At 42.9% G+C, this 14,055-nt stretch overlaps 1 protein-coding gene across 1 annotated transcript in view; it reads left to right on the top strand.

Moving 5' to 3' along the window:
• Positions 1–14,055, top strand: part of PHF21B (PHD finger protein 21B) — a 342,423-nt gene that overhangs the window by 304,280 nt on the left and 24,088 nt on the right. Inside the window, exon 7 of the mRNA XM_019515820.1 lies at positions 6,771–6,822. Within this exon, the coding sequence (XP_019371365.1) occupies positions 6,771–6,822 (52 nt within the window). The remainder of the gene's footprint in view (positions 1–6,770; positions 6,823–14,055) is intronic.

The raw sequence follows: 14,055 nt of genomic DNA, 5'->3' as shown, positions 1-14,055 counted from the left end.
CAAAATGGAAACTTGACATGACTTACGCTAACTTACATATATAGGCCTAAAACAGTAATCACGCAATATAAAAGCAGTACAAACATAATAATTATCACTTATAAAACAGTGGGTATCGATATCAAAATAGCAGGGCACTTATTTGCAAAGAGGGGAGAGAAAAATAAAACTTACTACCTAAAATAAAATGTTAAAGCTTATCCTACATCTTTGCTTACCTATATTTATCTATAGGGAATAGAGAGGGAGAGAAAAAGTCAGAAATGGTTGGGGAAGGGGGAGGGAATGCATTTTAAAATAAATAAAAAAAGAAAAACTGGGGGTTTTGCTACACCCAGACCACAAGGGAACCATGTTCCTTAGTGCCCAGTACTTCAGTTACTACTGTGTCAGAACACAGGGCATATGTGGTACTGACTAATTTACCTGCATCACAGTACTGAAACTCTCTCTTCTGGAGACGTTGTGGTGTTAAGAGCATATCAGCTGGCTACTGAGGTGTTTTGGACATATATTCACTTCTGATTTTGCTACCTATTTATGGAGGCACCCAGAGAGCCAGCACATTCCTTATGAGAGGTTTTCCTGATGACAGCTCTCCATCAGGCCACAGCAGACACTCCTATCTTACACATCTTCCTTCTCCTCCTTTTGGAGCACAGTGGGTGTGTCTGCACAAGAAGCTTACTACGTGGTAGCCTAACAATACTGTGCAGTAGCTTGCTGGTCAAAAACCATGCTAATAAGCTACTGTGCAGTGTTAGTAGGCTGGTGCGCAGTAACCATGATGAAAAACTGTGCACTAATGCTACTGCACAGTAACTGTAGTTACTTCGCATTTAGTTAGTACTTCATTAAGGACATACTAAACTAAATGCACAGTAAGTACTTTGCATTAATGAATGTGTAGATGTGCCCAGTGTGAGGTAGGAGTTTTCGTAGGCTTCCCAAAGTTTTACTTAGCTGCAGTGGATGCTGAACTTAATATACTCATGAGACAGTGTGCTGTTTTCTATATAGACACGGCCAAACCATATCAGGATACATCTGAAATTCTTTGCAGAAAGTAAATAAGAAATAGGAAATGATATTGGATTTTCAGTATTTTTAATATATGATTTAGCCAAAACTGAAAAAAATTCCATGGAACAAGAAAAAGATCCTTTCATTAACCCAGAGGACCTCTTGAAGTGGCTTTAAAATACAAGTGGAAAGAATCTGAAGACAGTGTGAAGCAGCAAAATGGAGATCATTATAAGCTCTCTCTAAAACATACCAGTTGTAAGCATAGATGTGAGACTTGCCTAATCCAGGGCTTATATGATAATGAGGCAGTCAGTAGGATAGGAGGCTATGCCATTAATTAGAGGTGCTGTGAAGGGATAAATCTGAAAATCAACAGAACTGCACCCCCTTAGCAGTATTTTAGCTGCATCATGCCCTTGTCTTCTGCTTCATTAATTGTAGTCCTAAAATGGACAGTACTCTTCCATTCTAATCTTCCAACCTTTTTCATCAAAACCAAATGAAAAAAGAGTAGCTAGCATGAGTTATGGTTAAATAGAATGACTTTGTTGCAAGTGGAGTGAGGTGGAAGTGAATGAAAGAGGTGGAGTGCAAAGGACAAAGGCAAGGAAATGGGCTTTACAAGAATTTCCCATTTCCTTCAGCAACCAGTTATTTTGAGGAAGTGAAGTTCAGAGAAGCAAAGATTTTATGACAGAGAGCATGGCAGGAGGAGACACTGAGCAGAAGGGAGTAGGAGCACATTTTAGCTTAGACATAATAAATTTAAGGCACTTCTCATCAAGTTGCTAACTATTGCATCTAGGTCTCATGATCACTGATGGTTCCTTGTTTTATTTAGCCACGAATTTAGTTGACTCACTACACAAGGATGAGATCCCGGTAAACCCATTTTTTCAGTATAGGGCAGTGGAGAGGCTTGTCTTAACTGTGGGTTCATTTTGCATTCATAAGTTCATTTCACAGTCTTAAGAGTTTAGGTTTAGAGTTAATTTCTTTTGTTCTTTGAAGTAAACTTAGTTGATTAACATGCATTTATGCAATTAGTATAATTAGAACTAACAGCCTAATTAGCGTAAACACGTGTAATGACATAAATAGAACATGTAATTACAAAATGAAATGGTTTTGTAAAAATCCTTATTAAACTATGTGAAAAGATATACTGTGCATTCCGAAAAGCATTGGTCACTATTTAGCAAAAAATTAAATTTAAGTGAAGAGTACAGAAGGTAGGATGAATTTTTAAAAAGTAAATAAGAATCTAGGAATCTTCTCCCTGCTCCTATATTTATCTTAAAAGCACAAAACTCCTGTAGGAGCTTTGATAGAATTTCTGTACATCAGTGTCAACAATGATGGGTTGTTGCTTTTTTAACTATGAATTCCAAATACAGCCATTCTTATTAATTATCAAGTTCTGACTGTAGATTACTATATGGGAGTGAAAACAGTTCATTAAAATTAAAGAAATTGTAATTGACTGATAGATTTTTGTGTGTAGTTTCAATGTATTATAGTACTTCCTAGATCCTACACAACATACAATATCTGTTTGATAGAAGTAACAAAAGTAACAAACCCTTCTGTCTCAGGAACTTGCTGCAGTTACCTTTACTGTGATATCTGAATATCTCACAACCTTTAATGTATTTATCCTCACAATTAATTATTTTGCTTTTACAGATAGAGATCACAGACACAAAGGGCTGGATCCACAAAAGGAGTTAGACATTGGGTTAGGTAGTATGGCAGCACTTAGTGAAATCCACAGCCAGTAATGTAACTGAGGGGGATGACCAGGGCAGCAGCCCTGCACCCTACCTTAGTATGTGTGGTGCAAAAGCAGCTGTTTCTACCTTGGTGGTTGATTGTGCTGCTGCAGTTTGAATGGCAGGAATCAGTACTGCCCCAGGCACTATGTGTGGGGACCTACTTTACTTAAATCGCAGTAAGAAAAAGGGCTTTTCATGACCCATTTGCAGCATGCAGAGCCAATTTCACGGGCATTTCATGGCAGCCCCACCCTTTGGTGTTAATTGGTTGACAGGCCCTGGGTGGGGAGGGATGAGGGGGCAGCTTCCATCTTGCTTGCTGGATGCCCTTTATGCCATCTTGCCCCTCAGCACTGATTGGCAGAGAGGCCCCAGCAGGGGGGGATGTGGGAGCAGCATCTTGTCTTCTACCCTTTGTGCCACCCCACCAGCCAGCACCTTCTCCTCCCTGCAGCAAAGAACATTTATTCCACTGGGGAGCCAGCATTTTATTTTAGTAAGTTTTTTTTCATGGATTTTGCAGTTTCCACAAAATCTATGATACCATGAATTAAGTGGGTTCCTAAATATCCACCTGCCTCAGGCACAGATCCATGCTACTACCCTCCCTTCACAATCCTGGGTACTTAGGCTCAGGTTCTCAAAGATATTTTTTACCTACTCAGGTGCCTAACAGGTGAATTTCATTGGGATTTTTGTGCTTGAGTCCCTGTTGAGGATTGGGGCCCTAGATTGTCTATACTATGCAACTGGAGATTTACGTGCCAAATCCACAAAATTACTGGTGCGGGACCAGGAAAAAATACTTCCTTGCTTTAAATGAAATGCCCTAACCACTAGGTTATTCAGTCATTCTCATGTGTCATCTTTGTGTTCCAGTGGATATTTAATTGCTTCATGCAAACTGGAACTCCAGAATGGCATATAACTGGCTCATTAAACTAGTTTCCTGTAAAATGGAAAATATATGCTCAAATTCCCTCAGAGAGATGGAGTGACCAAACCTAGGTTTCTCACATTATGAAGGTACAAATAGCTGTTGTTTCTGTTGTGGCATCAGCTGTGCCAGGAAGTGTCCTGGCACAACTGATCTGATTCATCAGCAAAAGCAGGCATCGCAAAAGCTGCTGTCCCACAGGGCTGGGCCTCTGCCACTCCTGGGGCTTTAGGGGCTGGATTCTGCAGGACAATGGCCTTGGGTGCCATGCCCTGATCCAGGGTGTGTGACTGGTGAAACTTTCATCCCAGGAATACCCCTGCAGGGGGACTCAGGGTGTAATCTACAAGCAGAGGAACCCCAGCAATTAAATAGCCATTGGGACAGAAAAATGGCACATGAGAATGACTGAATAGCTTGGTGGTTGGGGCATTTTGCTTAAAGGGATGAAATATGGTTTCCCAATGAGGGGTTTCCTTGCTTGCAGAGCTGTGCCCTGGGTCAGAATGCAGCAGCATGTGTCTGCAGACATGCCCCAGGAGTTCCTTTGCGGAGGAATTCCCATGGTGTGCGGTAATTGGACAGGGGTATAGTTTGTAGCTGTGTTGGTCTAAGGACATAGGTTCTTTGGTTGACCTTCTTTGGTCAACCTTCAACAAGGTTTTTTGGGTAAATCTGATATCTTTTATTAGACCAACTCAAATAGTTGGAAAAAATCTTTGCCAGCTTTTGTGTACAAATACCCTTCATCAGGCTGAGGAAGTGTCTGCAGTTGGTCTGTGCTCCTCCTGGATGGAAGAGTAAAAAATCCAGAAGCCAGCATGCATGTGAGAAAGCTAGTCAGTGAAAATGTAAATTAAGATAGCCAACGAGTAAGAGACAGGTAGGGAGGTGGGGAAAGGGGATGAATATAGCTGATACATGGTAGAGCGGTTACCTGGGGAGTCAGATGTTAGGCAGGTTATAATGTGTCATAAATTCAATGTCTATATTTAGCCCATGATTTTTTGTATCCAGTGGGTTGATGAAGTCAAGTTCGTAGACTCATCTGTGAAAGGTATTTTGTAAATTCCCTTTGAGGATTAGAACTGAGAGACTGGAGAGAGAGTGGTTTTCTTGTGAGAAGTGTGTTCCCACAGGTAATTGGGTATTCTTGTCTTTGATAGATTTTTGGTGTGCGTTCATTCTGGTACACAATTGTTGTTTGCTTTCTCCTACATATTTTCCATCAGGGCATTTGGTGCACTGGATAAGATATATGACATTTCTGGAAGTACAGGTGTAAGATCCAGGAATGTTAATGGTTCTGTTGTGCAGTGTAGTAATTGTGGGGGGTGGTGGAGATATATTGGTGGGTTTTACATTTCTTGTCATGGCATGGTCTGGATCCATTCGGTATGTTCTGGGCTTTAGGAAGTTTCCTTCTGGTGAAGAGGTTAGTGAGGTTCAATGCTTGTTTAAAGGCTAGGATGGGTGGTTCTGAAAAGATATCTTTAAGATCTCTTTCTTGCGTGCATACTGACTTCTGGCTTTTTTACTATTCCATCCAGGAAGAGCACAGACCAACTGCAGATGCTTCCCCAGCCTGAAGAAGGGCATTTGTCCCCAAAAGCTTTCAAAGAAGATTTTTTCCAACTACTTGATTTGGTCTAATAAAAATTGTCAGATTTACCAAAGAACCTTGTCTGTCAGTAATTGAACAGACATCCTCCCCTATAAGGTGTCACAAACTGTGAATAGGTTTGGTTGTTCAAACATTCTTGGTCGGATGGAGAGTAACAAGGGGTAGGGGCATCTGCTTGCTCACAACTTGTGCTGTCATAAAAATGTTTTTTGGCAGCACAAGGATGACATTTGTTTGTACCCTGAGCAAGTTCTCTAACCACTGCTTTGCCCTGCTGTGGAGGACCAGTCACATGCTCCCCAGAATGAGGAGTCTCTGACCAGTCTAGGAGGGGACTGCCAAAAAAAAATTGTCTAAGAGCAGCTGTCAAAGCTCATCCTCTCCCCCCACCCCACCCCCAAGCAGACACCAAGGTCCCCCCCTCGCCCACTGACACTGGGATTCCCCAGTGTGGGGAATGGGTGGGGGGATTTGTCCCACTGCTCTGGTTACCCAGGAGAGGAAGGAGTGGAGAAGCTGCTCTTCTGCATATCTTCCCCATATGAAGGATCACCCTAGTTTGGGGATGGTGTGGAGAGCAGCAGAGAGGGAGCAGCTGCAAGCTGAAGAATAGCACTGTTCCCTCTCCCAGAAAGATTTGTAGTGGAGGAAATTTCGGATATTTCCACCATTAGAAATGAATGGTGGCTTGAGACCTCTTTCACTGACACACTGTGTGCACATGGACTTGTTATTTCATTTTTCTTGTGGAGATTTTCAGAGGCCTGAAAAGAGTATTAACAGCCATCTCTGCCCATATATGTCACTGAAAATGTCCCACTTCATCTGGGTTTCTTCATCTGTAAAAAATGGGGATCACAATGCTTACCAAACCTGAGTGATAATTGGAAATTTCCTTTTCTTTTTGAAGGATGTTCCAATACTTTGCCCCTAAATTAGGACAAAAAGGTAAAATACAAATTTTTCACAGAAGGAAAAGTTCAATTTAATTACAATTCAGAATTGTCCAGCCATTTAATTTCAATAGCTTTTTAATTGATAGAGATAAAAGTATTTTGACCTTACTTGAAAATTATAACTAATAAGTAGCACCATGTCCAGCCATTATAAGTAACAGACTATTCACATCTTGAAATATTTGTCTACCATAATAAATAGCAGCAGCAGTATCCACATTTGTAAGAATTGCCACTGGATTTTTTTGTGTGTAATCCGACAAAAACTGTATAATAATGCAGATAAGATGTATCAGAAGCAAATCCTCACTTCAATGAGTTCAAATTATATACTCATAAAATAGACATTGTTATGAAAAAAACAGTTTAATAGGGTTTATTCTGGCAAAGGTGATTTTTCTAAAGTAGTTTCATCAGGGTGTAAAACTGAACTTTTTTTCATTTTTCCCTAGAAAATTGCCTTTATGGTAGCATTAGGCCTGGTTACTACAGAACATTTGGAAGGTAAGAATTTATTTGTTGCTTCAGTTAAAATTTTGTGCGGAGTCTCTTCTCTATAATATTCTACAGCCACAGGAATCACTGAGAAATCTGTCTGTAGAATGACTGAAGAGTCACGCAAAGTCTTATTAATGCTTGTCCATCCTTTTCATCCTAAAAATGATGGGTCAGTTTATTTGGTTCTCTCCCTCTGCACCTTTTCTGTGGCAAACTATAAGGTGGTACCTTGGCTGGGACCCTTGGAATAAGAGGTTGGCTGAGTAGCTGAGTGCCCTGCACTGGCAGTTCCCACCCGATATCAGTTAGAGAGGCTTAAAATCCACCAAGGTGGTGTGATCAGTGCATCTCAGAGGGGAGAATCAGTGAGAGCCTTGTGAGAGTTCCTATCCCTCTTCAGAGAGGTCCCCTTCTCTGCTGCACCAAAGTTCACACCTCACAAAATGTGAGCCAAAGTCCTTCTTTCCATTTGTTTAATCTATATGCACTCAGTCATTTCTGCAGTACCAGAAAACCAAATTTTAGTGTGAGTGAAATTTAGAATTTGGCTTTATTGTGTTAGTTACGTAAATACCAAAAAACCCCCAAACAAACAACCCCCCACAAAAAAACTCCACTCAGACACATTGTTCTTACACCAGCATTTTTTAGATGAACTAATTTTTGTTGCAGAATTCTGCAAAGAACTGTCCCCATACTTTCTTAGGTTCCTGTGTACACATTAAAACAAATATATTAATTAAATGTTGCAGCCACATACCATTGTCCTTTCTTTTGTAACCTTCCAAAAATAAGCTGCAAGAATTAATAGATTTACACCTTTTCTTTCTCTTGACATTTCCTTGTCAAACTGGTGATGGGGAAAAGAGCTTGTTCTGCACATTTGCTGTAGGTGTGAAACAGATTTTTTTTTCAGAAGCAGGAGGAGCAGATGTAAAATCCAAAGCCTGATACATGTAGTGGAATTTGGGCCAAATCTTAAGCAGGTGTACATTGATATAGTTCCACTGAAGTCAGTGGAGCTATATCTCTTTACACAAACTGAGAATCTGGCCTTCATTTTCAATAATTTTAATTTTAATAGCCTCTAAGTAAACTCTTATCCATGGCAAGATACTCGGGCCATTACCTATCTTTACAGAGGAAAGGCAACAAGACCACTTAGGGACTTTGAAGTCAGTTATGTTCTTAAACAGTCTCCTGAGTCTGAGTGTATGCTATCTTTTCAAATTTTTATTTTTATAATCCTGACCTTCTCACTTTCATTCCCAAGAAAGTAGCACTTTAATTACAATGTCATGCTAATATATACAGTATGGTTTTTTCCCTCTGGTGTTTGTGGGTTATTTTATCAGGATGTTTCTCTTTCAGTGTGTATTTTAGAAAATCATTTAATGTCCCAATAACTGAAAATCTGAAAGCAATTAACAAAAGTTTAAGTCATCAGCCTTCCTAATTCCTTAATGGCAATGGATCAAAATAGAAATTAGAAAGTGGCAGCAATTTTGGGGAGATGCATATTCTAAAATGTGAAATGATGACTACAGAAGTCAGTGTTTATTCTTGTTCCATTTGTGTGAGGAAAAAGACAGGATTTGAAATTATGCTAAAGTACATCACTTATGATGGAAATAGTATCGTTTGACTATTTTATGCCCTCCTTTATGCCCTCCCGTTTTATTGGAATTAATATGTCGTGCATATGGATTTAAAGTTGCTATGTTGTATGCATCCAGTAGTACTCAGCTCCATTTGTTATACAGTAAATGCAAAGATTCTAAGCCTGCAAAATTGTTCCCTTCAGACAAATTCATTTCTTTGCTTTTGTACAAGCTTTAAATAAATGGCTATAGTATAGAGCTATTTACTATGAAAATGGTATTTCTTTACAACTACTGGCAATTATAACTACCAGAAGTCCCTCCCACGTTTCACATTTTTGAGTTTCGTTATTTTAATGCTGTGTTATGTTTACTGATACTAGACACTGCTATATTTTAGGAAGTGGAGTTCATTTTATAGTTCAGATGATTTTAAAATCATATATTTTGCTATTTTGCATTTTTGGAATTAAACCGTATCCCAATTGGATCTCTAAAAGCTTATTCATTCAGTAGAATTAAACCACTCCATTATATTGATTTTTCATTTGTATTAATTTATTTTCTGGTAGAAGGCTCTGACCCAGTCCTGTATAAGTACATCCATTGGCCTAGCAACCTTTTCAGCTGTCTTTTAAGGGGATGTTTCCCTACATTGAGAACAGACCAGTGGCCTGCAGTTAGTCAGCATGAGATACATGCACCCTCTTTTGAGGGGTTAAATTAAAAGCAGAACACATTGATTTTATGTTGGTTTTCTGCAAGAGCTGCATTTCACTCAGGGTAAATTGTCATTATAGGCTCGATAAAAGGCATGTTTGTTGATGTTGGTGGTAGTTCAGTGAAACTTTTCCCTAGGGACACAGTGGGTTATTACATTTGCCCACTAACTGCATTTTGATATGTGACACCCATCTAAAGTCCAGTTTTTTAAAGCTTTTTTCCCTAGTTTATCAATTGAATCTTAATTGTAAAATATATGCATACACAAAGGAACAGATTGGATGGGGTTATTGATGGAGGGTAAGCTTTCATTGCTGGGTCCTTAGCATGTTAACTTGCTCCACAAGGGTAACTCTCTACAGGAGATTTTGGTGCCAAAATGAAAAACCACTTCCCATGCCCAGCTGGCCCCAGTCTTGCCCTAGGGCACTAAATTGTGGTCCTGTTGGCCCTATTAAGGCCTCAGGGCACAGGTTACCTTATGGGCTGTAATCATGGCCTCCTGCCACCCCCACAGACATACCCATGCCTCACAGATGTTACTCGTCCCCACTGGGGCACTTGACCCCTCAGACCTCAAACCTTTATCTGGGCTTCAGCCTTTCTGGCCTTGGCCCTTTTACTCTGGCTGCACCCTTTAGCCCAGGTCCACTGCCTCAGACCTTGGCTCCTGGGCCTTTGCCCTATCTCTGTGGCAGCCCCCTGCGTTCCCTAGTCTTGGCAAAGCTGCCTTTGGCACAACCCCATGGGGCCTTAGCCCTGCAAAGTTCTATTCTGGGTGCCCCTCAGGTATCTCTGTGGTTTCCATACCACCCCCATAGCCACAATCCAGTCTTTTAGTCTTAGATGTAAACGTAACACGAATATAAGAAAATCACTTTCCAAATAAAGTTCTGCCCCACTCTGGGTCAGTGCTACACCAAAAGCCACATTTCCCTTTTAGTTTTCTCCTTCAAGCCCTGTTGGGTAGTGTAACAGGTCGCCCTCCCCAGCGCCATCTTCCTGGTAATCTGCGCCTTACGTGGGGTGCCCTTGGAGCTTTCTTTGGGGTTCTTATGTCCCACCGTATATTCGTCTGCCACGTCTTGATGGAAATTATTATTATGATATTCTTACGAGCAGGAGACTGCCTATTGTATTGTGTATATTGGGGCTTTTCACCTATGCGGGCCTGACCCCTGTTTTTCTTTAGCTAGGCCTCCCCATCTGAACCCACTACACAGGGTTTAACTCTGAAGCACTAGCCTTTTCTGGTGTCTTGAGGCTCATGGCCCCCTTTCCTGCTTTAATCTGGAGCCCAGCCGAGAGGCCCAGGTGCCAGCCCCACAGCCAGGGGGTCGCAAGTTCAAAACCAGGGGGTGACCCTGAACTAGCACCCTCTCAGTCCAAAAACTCCCCAAAATAAAATTGCAGCCCAGGTGCACCAGACTTCCCTAGCCTTTTTAAGATCGTGCCTTCAGGCGCCGGTGTCTATGTCCCCAAAACCCATGCCCCCACTGCCATTGGGGTCTGTGCCCCCAAAAGCTGTGCCCTCACTGGTGCCGGGGTCTGTGCCCTCCAAAAGGCATGCCTTCACTGGTGCCGGGGTCCCCACTCTGTAGTGGGTCCCCAAAATGAGGCCTCCTCTTCCCCTAATAGCCTCACCCAAACTGCTGGTCTTATTGAATAACCCCCTCAAAAAATGAAAAAATATAATAACTTTCACCAACCAATATGATCATGCAAAGCAGCAGGTAAGCTTACATTTACTGGGTTCATGCCTCAGCTCCCTTCCGTTGGCTACAGTCCTTGCTGTGGTGCGGCTGCCATCTCCCCACGGCTTCCATTGTTCCTGCCTTTGGACTGCTCACCCAGCTTCTCTGTGGAGCTCTCAGAGGCACTCCTACCCCTTTGGCTGCCATTCTGCCCAGGGATTTTCATAGTTTCATAGTTTTTAGGGTCAGAAGGAACCTGAGTAGATCATCAAGTCCGACCCCCTGCCTTAGCAGGAAAAAGATTTTATAGTCCTGCCCCTTCTGATCAGCTGACTAGCTGGCCAGGCTCAGCATTTAACCCCTTCCTCACCAGCACTGTGCCCAGAAAGTTCTGGCCTTAAAGGGGCAGACCTGCTCTCTGGTGACAGGTAGCTTAGATGCTTGTTGCCTTGTTTCCTGCAGCCATTTCCCTTTGGAGTTCCTCTCCCTGCAGTATGCAGGGCTAGACTGCCAGCTTTGTCTTGGGCCCTGGGCTTACATGCCTCAAAGCTACTAGGGCTGTGCAAAATTTGAACTGCCATTTTGTTTCAGCGGTGTTTTGAGCGTTTCAATGCTGAAAACTCTGAATATGAAATGAAACAGGAGACACGTTGAAATGTTCAAAATGAAATGAAACAAGATGAAACGTTTCAAACATGTTTCACCATTTTGAAGGTGTTTCGAAGCTGGGCTTGTAGGGAAAGAAAGTAAGGAGAGGGAGGGAGTAGAGGGAGGAAGAGGCTGACATCTGTAGCTGGCCAGCATCTGCCAATGGTCCCTGAGGTGCCTTCCAATCCCAGTGTTCTGGGGCAGGGACCTAAACAGTTTAAAAACAGCATATAAGCCTGTGAGTGACTAAGCTGTCAGCCTTTGTCAGCCTGTCTCTCACCAGAGAGCAGCATCTGAAAGCTGCTAGCTAGTGTGTGTGTCTTCTACTTGAAAAGGATTGGATAGGATACAGCTTACACTGACAACTTAGCTATACTAGCTGAACTTCAATACTAGTATTGTTATCCCTATATCATTTATTTTTTTCCTCTATATCCATTCCTTTGAAATTATTATTATTATTTTTTACCTGAAGAAAAAGAAATCTGTGTTTTGCCTGACCATGCAATCACTGGGCACTCATCAGGAAAGCACAGCATAGGTTAGATTGATTGCACAAACAAACACTTGCATACACACACTACACACAGTCAGACACCTTCTCCAGCACAGAAGAACATGAAATGTGCTGAAAAGGCCAGTGCTGCCAAGTCTGGGAGGGGAGCGAGAAGGGGCAGAGGGAGAGGTGTCAGTTTCCCACTGCCCAAGCTGAGACAGCCTGTTTTCAACCAGCCAAGCTTCACCAGGTCCTCCCTTTTGGCCAGGACCAGATCCAGCAATGCCTTTCCCCTAGTTGATCCATAGACCTCCTGGCTTAAGTAGAGGTCATCAATGCATGTGAGAAAGCTACGCGACCTGTCAGATTTGGCCATGCGCTTATCCCAAGAGATGTCAGGGAAGTTGAAGCCCGCATGACGATCAAGCATTGGGAGTGTGAGGCTCGACCAGTCCCCTAATGAATTCCCAATCTAGGTCTTCCTCTTGGTGGGGGGGTCTATAGTAGATTCCTACAAGTAAGTCACCCTCCCCATGTTCTCCTTGTATCTTGACCCAGAGGGTCTCAAGATGCCCTTCCTGGTTTGGAAACTCAGTCTTCAGGAAGGTGAGCTGATCTTTGATGTAGAGAGCAACACCCCCACCCCTCTTCCCCACATGGTCTCTCCTATACCATGGGAGTGTAACCCTCTACTGCCACCGACCAATCATAGGTGGAGTCCCACCAGGTCTCCATAATTCCTACAAGGTTGTAGTCATTATCACATAGGAGAGGGGCCTCATGCTTGTTTCCCAAGCTCCTGGTGTTTGTGTACAAGCAATTAAGTCTGCCATGTGAAGCCCAGTGCTTCCCTGAGGGGTTAAGAGGGACCTTTCCTTGGTCTGTTGCCAGAGCAGGATCTCTTAGGCTGCCCAAGTTAATGGTAGTGTGACTGGCATGATCTGGGCTAGAACTGTTAGTAGATCGCCCATCCCACAGTGGTCTCAGTTTAAAGCCCTGTCAAGAAGGTCAGCCATTCTGGTGGAGAAGAGCTTCTTCCCCTTCCAGGTGAGATGGAGGCCATCCACGCCAATTTCCTTTTGGTTTCTGATTACTGAACCATTTAATGCCCTGCTGTCAGAGCTGGAGGCAGAACTCACTGCATCACTAGCCAGCAGGGGAAGAAAATGTCTCTGCTGTGCTCCTGTGCCAGGGTGAACTTGGAGGTGTGGGAAAGAGGAGGCCCCAGGTCCTGGGCATGACCTAAAACTCCACCCTGCCAGGGTTGGGAGGCCTATTGGGACTGCCAGCAGTGCTGCAGCCCCCAGGAAATGCCAGGACCAAGGACCTCCCTGGTAAAAGGCAGGTAGAAAGTGCCTTATAACCTCCAGCCATCATACGCATGCACAGTCCTGGCTGGGGAAAGCCCAGACCCCTAAGATCTTTGAGAGACCTGTGGCTTGCTGGTTGCAGTGAAGTTGTGAGGCTCCAGGTGAGCTCAGCGTAGTTGCCTGGGATGCCATCTACAAAGCATGGGCTGCAGTGTAGGGAAGGTAGAGAGCTGCAGAATCAGACACCAGGCAGACAAGGTTCTTTGGGTCAATCTGTCATCTTTTATTAGACCAACTGAATAGTTGGAGAAATATATCTTAGCAAGCTTTTGGATTGAAAAGCCCTTTGTCAGGCTGATGAAGCATCTGCAGTTGGTGTGTGTGCTCTTCCTGGATGGAAGGAATAGTAAAGAAGCCAGAGGCTGGCATGTAATGTGGCAAGAAAGCTAGTCAGTGAAAATGGAAATGGAGGAATCAGGGGGTGAGGGACAGGCTGGGATAGGGGGGAAGGGGGGTGTATCATGTAAACGTGGAGAGGTATCTGGGGAGTAAGATGTCCGGCAGGTTGTAGTGTGTCATAATTTCATTGTCTATACTGAGTCCATGAGTTTCTGTATCCAAGAGGTTGATGAAGTGCAGTTCATAGGTTCACTTGTGAAAAGTGGTTTGTAAATTCAAACAAGCACTGAACCTTGCTAACCTCATCACCAGAAGCCAATTTCCTACAGCCCAAAACACACTGAATGGATCCAGGCCACGCCATGACA

The sequence above is a fragment of the Gavialis gangeticus genome, unplaced genomic scaffold (assembly GCF_001723915.1).
Source record: "Gavialis gangeticus isolate Ggan-Ray unplaced genomic scaffold, GavGan_comp1, whole genome shotgun sequence".
Taxonomy (NCBI): domain Eukaryota; kingdom Metazoa; phylum Chordata; order Crocodylia; family Gavialidae; genus Gavialis; species Gavialis gangeticus.
The sequence above is the reverse complement of the archived record's forward strand: the minus strand, read 5'-3'. Positions and strand labels throughout refer to the sequence as shown.